The sequence below is a fragment of the Papilio machaon genome, chromosome W, assembly GCF_912999745.1.
Source record: "Papilio machaon chromosome W, ilPapMach1.1, whole genome shotgun sequence".
NCBI classification, from domain to species: Eukaryota; Metazoa; Arthropoda; class Insecta; order Lepidoptera; family Papilionidae; genus Papilio; species Papilio machaon.
In genome coordinates, this window is record NC_060015.1 from 2,284,214 (window position 1) to 2,290,751 (window position 6,538).

At 37.7% G+C, this 6,538-nt stretch overlaps 1 protein-coding gene across 1 annotated transcript; it reads right to left on the reverse strand.

Annotated features, from left to right (window-relative positions):
* Positions 1 to 326: 326 nt before the first annotated feature.
* LOC123722873 (cellular nucleic acid-binding protein homolog) lies at positions 327 to 662 on the reverse strand. Its single transcript, XM_045685441.1, has one exon. The coding sequence runs from the start codon at positions 660 to 662 to the stop codon at positions 327 to 329; it is 336 nt and encodes a 111-aa protein (XP_045541397.1).
* Positions 663 to 6,538: the final 5,876 nt, after the last annotated feature.

Genomic DNA, 6,538 nt, shown 5'->3' on the forward strand with positions numbered 1-6,538 from the left:
GCCATCCAGGAACCTCTCGAATTGCCGGAGGTTTCTGTTTGGGGAGAAGTAGACTCCTATGAGTACTACTTCTCCCCAGTTCACCGCCACGTAGCCCGCTCCTCGCTCCCTGAGGGAGAGGGGTTGTGGGCTCGAAGGCGGCACCACTATGGCGACTAATCCCTCTGTGTCCCCGAACCAACTGGGTTGGGGGGGGACAAAGTAGGGTTCAGCCACGACCGCAACAGCAATTCTCCACTCTGCCAGGCACTGCATGAGCAGGTCCTGTGCCCGGGCAGAGTGGTTGGTGTTCGTCTGTAGTAGGTCGAAATGCAGGTGTCTTGGCATTAAAATATCTGCATTTCTTCCTCTTCAGCCATACGGCTGCCGTGCGGTTGGGGCTGAGTGCGAGGCACTCTGCTCGACGACGGGGCTTTGCCCTTCACCGACGGGGGTGTGCACTTGGCACCCCCCATCACATGTGAGTGTGGGCGCCCCGTCGTTGCACACACGGTGCATTTGCAGGGGGCCTCGCACTCTGCCGACTTATGCCCTTCACTGCCGCAGCGGAAGCAGAGACGCCCGTTCTCTGCCTCCGCTGGGCATAGCGCGCGAGTGTGGCCCAGCATCATGCATTTGTAGCATCTCAATGGCTGGGCCTCCACTGCTTTGACGGTGGCCATCGTCCATCCGATGGCCACTCGTCCCGCCTTAACGACTGCCTTAGCGGCAGTCGCTGGGCACTTGACCAGGGCGGAGCCGGATATTCCACCCCCTCTTTCAACCCCTTACAACCCCCTTTTCGCGTTAAAATGTAGCCTACGTCTTTCCTCAGGCTCTAGACTAAATATTGGCAAGGATAACAGCAAAACATATTAAACAAAACATTCACCAAAACCGAGCATATTGTCAATCAAAATTTCATCCCCTATTGTTATTTAGCACCCTTGAGCGTAAATTTTTTACAAAAATTTAATTTCATATTTATTTATATAGAATTAGCAACCTCAAAAATAAGTTTCAAGCTTCCAACTGTAAAAATGACGATAATTCCATACAAACTTACACCCCCACGTTCAACCCCTTGCAAACCCCTTTTCGCGTTAAAATGTGCCCTATGTCCTTCCTCAGGCTCTAGACTAAATATTGGTAAGGGTAATAGTAAAACATATTAAAGAAAACATTCAACAAAACCTCAAATATTGCCAAACGAAATTTCATCCCCTATTGTTATTTAGCACCCTTGGGGGTAAAATTTTCCAAAAATTTAATTTCATATTTATCATTATCAAATTAGCAGCCTTGAAAATAAGTTTCAACCTTCTACCTGTAAAAATGACGATAATTCCATACAAACTTTCACCCCCACTTTAAACCCCTTCAAACCCTTTTTTCGCGTTTAAATGTAGCCTACGTCTTTCCTCAGGCTCTAGACTAAATATTGGTAAGGGTTACAGCAAAGCATATTAAACAAAACATTCACCAAAACCGAATATATTGCTAAACAAATTTTCATCCCCTATTGTTATTTAGCACCCTTGGGGGTAACATTTTTCCAAAAATTTAAATTCATATTTATCTTTATCAAATTAGCTTTGAAAATAAGTTTCAACCTTCTACCTGTAAACATGACGATAATTCCATACAAACTTTCACCCCCACTTTCAACCCCTTACAACCCCTTTTTCGCGTTAAAATGTAGCTTATGTCCATCCTCAGGCTCTAGACTATCTGTGTACAAAATTTCATTTAAATCGGTTCAGTAGTTTTTGCGTGAAAGCGAGACAGACAGACAGACAGACAGACAGACAGACAGACAGACAGACAGACAGAGTTACTTTCGCATTTATAATATTAGTAAGGATTGTATGAGTTAATAGAATCATTTGTACCTAAAAAACCGTATAATAATAATAATAAATATCCACAATGGTATTCTCGACCTCTTTTAAAACTTATGCGCGAAAAGTCAAGGATCCATAGGAAGTGGAAGCTTTACAAGAATTATTTAGATTTAGAAGAATTTAAGTTCTTACGCAAAAGGGTAGTCACTAGAATCAGAATGTTATCGCAATTACATCTCATTTGTAGAAGATAAAATAACCAATTCTCCTAAATATTTTTGGTCTTTTATAAAATCTAAATTCTCCCCTAACAACATTCCTGTACATATGACATATGACGACCGTAGTTCATCTGACCCCGAAGAAATATCCAATTTATTTAATGAATATTTTAATTCGGTTTTTGTAGCTAGCCGAGACGACAACATCCCAAACCTGACTGACGCCGGCGTTTCCTCTCCTTTGAATATCAACTCCATTAGCATATCTGATAACACGGTTCATAAGCTGTTGAAGACAGTAGATATCAATAAAGGTTCCGGTTACGATAATATCCATCCTATTTTAGTTTCTAAACTAGCAAAGGAATTAGCTACTCCTCTCGCTATTATTTTCAGGAAATCCCTCTCAGAGGGATGTTTTCCCAACACCTGGAAAATGGCCTTAATCACTCCAATACATAAAGGTGGGAACAAACAAATTGTCAAGCATTATAGACCAATTTCTAAACTTTGTATCTTCGCAAAGCTCTTTGAAAAAATTATCACTACTGAATTAACTACTCAATTCTGCAATCATATTTCAACGCAGCAGCATGGATTCTACCGTGGCCGTAGCGTTGACACTAATCTCGTGCTTTACACCAGCTTTATTGCCAAAGCCCTCGATGATGGCCACCAGGTGGATGCTGTGTATACTGACTTCTCTAAAGCATTTGATAAAATAAATCACTCAATACTATTACAAAAACTAAAGATGTTCGGTATACACGGAGACCTGCTAAGATGGATTGAGTCATATATAAGAAACCGAAGTCAAGCAGTAGTTATAAAAGGTTACCGTTCGAAATTTCTACCTGTTCCTTCTGGCATTCCTCAAGGCTCTCACCTTGGCCCTTTCCTTTTTACCCTTTACATAAATGATATTGGTTCATGTTTAAGCGATTCATCTCATTTACTTTATGCTGATGACACTAAAATTTTCAAAATTATCAAATCAGTAGAAGATTGCTACATATTACAAAACGATTTAGTAACTTTCAGCCAATACTGTAATTCAAATCAATTATTCCTTAACAGTGAAAAATGTAATATAATCTCTTTCACACGCAAACGCAATCCTTTAACCTATGACTACTGTATTGGTAACAACATCATATCTCGTGTCAATTGTATCCGGGACTTAGGAGTCACGTTAGATTCTAAATTAACATATAATAGTCACATAGACTCTGTAGTTCCTATTGCTTATAAAAAACTAGGCTTAATCTTGCGTTTAGGAAAACCTTTTAAAAAATTGGAAACACTTAAAATTCTATATTGCTCATATGTCCGTAGCATTTTGGAGTTCGCTAGTGTGGTCTGGAATCCACAGTATGAAGTACACTCAGCTAGGATAGAAAAAATACAAAACATATTCCTAAGACATTTAAACTATAGATCTCGAATAATAACCGGATTGGAACTCAATAGCAACTCAAATATAAATCTAGAATCACTAAAAACTAGAAGAAATTATCTCGATTCAATGTTTCTTTACAAAATTATTAACAAATATATCGACTGTCCCCCTCTTCTTGAACAAATTTCCTTTAAAGTTCCAAATTTCAATACAAGATCCAGAGACACATTTCACACCACATTCTCTCGAACAAACCACTTCAGGTCCACCTTTTTTTGAGGTTGACATATTTTTACTTAAACTTGCGGTCTACAAATTTAAAGTACGTAATATTCTGAAAAGTGTTAAGATGTAAGCATAATTTTGATAACTTGTTATGTTAAAGTCTATGTCAATATTGTGTATTTTTTATTGCGTTGTTCATTGCATCTATGTTGTGTTTCTTTTATTGCGTTGCGCTGCGTCGCATGTTTTAGAATACTTAATACTTTAAGATTTGTCTTATGTTAGTTATATTAGTCTGTAATTAATTAATGGTACTTCTTAAGCCTTTTTGTGTATTATGTTATGTTCACGCATCGAGCGCGTGAACAGCGGTGGCGGGAGGCGCGGCGAGCGGGGGAAATGCACCGGAAGATCGAGCTGGCCGCCGCGACGCCCGCGCATTGAGCCGGCAGAATTAGTTGCACATCGTCGTATATATTTTTTACACGTTATAATTTTTGTAAACTTTTGTAAAATCATTTTGATATTATATTGACCAGCATATACCGGCTTTCATTAACATTAGTGGCGACCGTGTACAATCGCGACTCAATTCTGTAATATATCTTCGGATAAACATCGAAGAATAACGGATAACCGTTACTGGAATTTACGGAAGGAGATTGGGTTGCTGCTTATGCTGCCTTCTGCCCTGGTGGAGTGAAAACTTTGCTGAGAACTGCTGGACGTCTGGCGGGATACCCAAGGGAAGTTGGCATTTTATTCCTACCCACTATTTCTCACTTTTTTTCCTAATTCGATTTGCGTACGGCTTGCCGCTCCGAAAGCGTTACAAAATAGTATTTCAAGTGCACTATTATTATTCTTTGTAATTTACGCTTCGGCTATTGCGAAAGCTTGCCTAAAAGTACAATTGCATTTCTATTTCTCTTTTCAAGAATAAAATTTTATTAACACCTACCGTATATGTTTAACATACTTACCATAAATACTAATAATTCAATATATATTTAGAATAAATATAAGATACCAAAAATAAACAGTAAATTAAATGTAAAATTAAAACAAATTTTTTTTACCAAATTCTCACAACTAAAATTAACGTCACCCATTTATGTAAATTACAGATATTCTCATGCTTGGCTTGTGGTCGGCGAACCCATAAAGCATCCGAGTGCTAACACTATTGGCTACGGAAAGGCGGCTGGATCACTGCGACGGAACCTTTACGAGTATAACTGGTTTGACTATTTCGTTATCTTGCCTAGTTCATTGCTTAATTGTTTAATTTCTTTAATTAGCCATGGAAGGAAAGGAAACTTTAAAGGAGCTCGTCAAAAGGCGTAGCATTATCAAAGGTAGGCTAACAAAATTTAAAGATTATGTTAATAGTTTAACCTAGGCGGGTGCAAAAAAGATTACCAATATTCAACTCAAAGAAATATCTCTGAGGGTTGACAAATTTCAGGAATTAATGTCGGATTTTAACGTTATACAATCAGATATTGAGTTACTCTCTTCAAATGACGATGAACAGTTAACTGAGCGGGATTTTATTGAATCACAATTCTTTTCTCTTCTTTCCACGGCTAAAGAATTGATTGAATGTGTGAATTTAGAAAGGAGATCATTACATGACGAAAGTATGTCCAATCAATGTTCACATTCCATGAATTCTATAAAGTTACCCACTATCAATTTGCCAAAATTTGACGGGAACTATTTGAAATGGCTCGAGTTCAGGGACACTTTCGATTCCCTCGTTAATAAAAACGACTCGATTCCATTAATTAATAAATATCACTACCTCAGATCAAGCTTAGAAAATAGTGCCGCTGTCGTCATTAGATCAATTGAGTTTACCGCTGACAATTATGAAAAGGCATGGCAAATTTTATGTAACCGTTATAATAGTAAAAATATCTTAATTAATAACCACATTAAGTCGTTACTTAGTATTGAACCAATTGTAAAAGAATCGTTTAAAGCGTTGCGATATTTAATTGATCACTTATCTAAAAACTTGAGTTCTTTGCACACTCTAGGGCTTCCTACTGATCAGTGGGATGTCTTGTTGATATTCATAGTTTCAGCAAAGTTGGACTCCACCACTAGTATAAAATGGGAAGAATATAAAAATAGTCTATCGGATTTACCTTCGTTAGATCAATTTTACTCGTTCTTACGTAATAGAGCAGATATTTTGGAAACAACACATTACAATAGATCCGATAAACAGGAACATAATAATTTTATGTACTCTCAAAATAAAAGACAGGTGAAATCTTTTTTGGCTGCTTCGGATGCGATTACGGGAAAATATCAATGTGTAGTTTGTAGCCAGAACCATTTTGTTTATGAATGTCCGAAGTTCAAACAAATGAACTATGACGATAGAATGTGCGAAGTAAAACGTTTAAAATTGTGCATTAAGTGCTTACGTAGTGGACATAATAATTATCAGTGCCGTTTAAAGGGTTCTTGTAAAATATATAAAGGTAAACACAATACTTTGGTTCATAAAGATAACATAAATACTTGTTCAGAACAAAATGCAAACAGTCAATAAAATGAATCGGTTACGTTATCGGCAACGACGATGACTCATACGTTGTTGTGTACGGCGCAGGTTGAAATCGTAAATGAGTTGAACAATAAAAAAGTTAAGGCGCGAGCGTTATTGGACACCGGTAGTCAATCGTCATTTCTAACCGAAACTATGAGAGAGAAATTAGGGTTCAGTAAGAATTCTAGTGAAACATTAATGGTTTGCGGTCTTAATAATATTAAAACTAACATTTCAGGAAAGTGTGTAGTCCAGATTCAATCTTGTTCATCGACATTTAGTACTCCAGTCTCTTGTTTACTAG

What these genes read in the sequence shown, in the direction of transcription:
- LOC123722873 (XM_045685441.1), bottom strand. Translation starts at nt 662, where the DNA reads ATGGCCACCGTCAAAGCAGTGGAGGCCCAGCCATTGAGATGCTACAAA.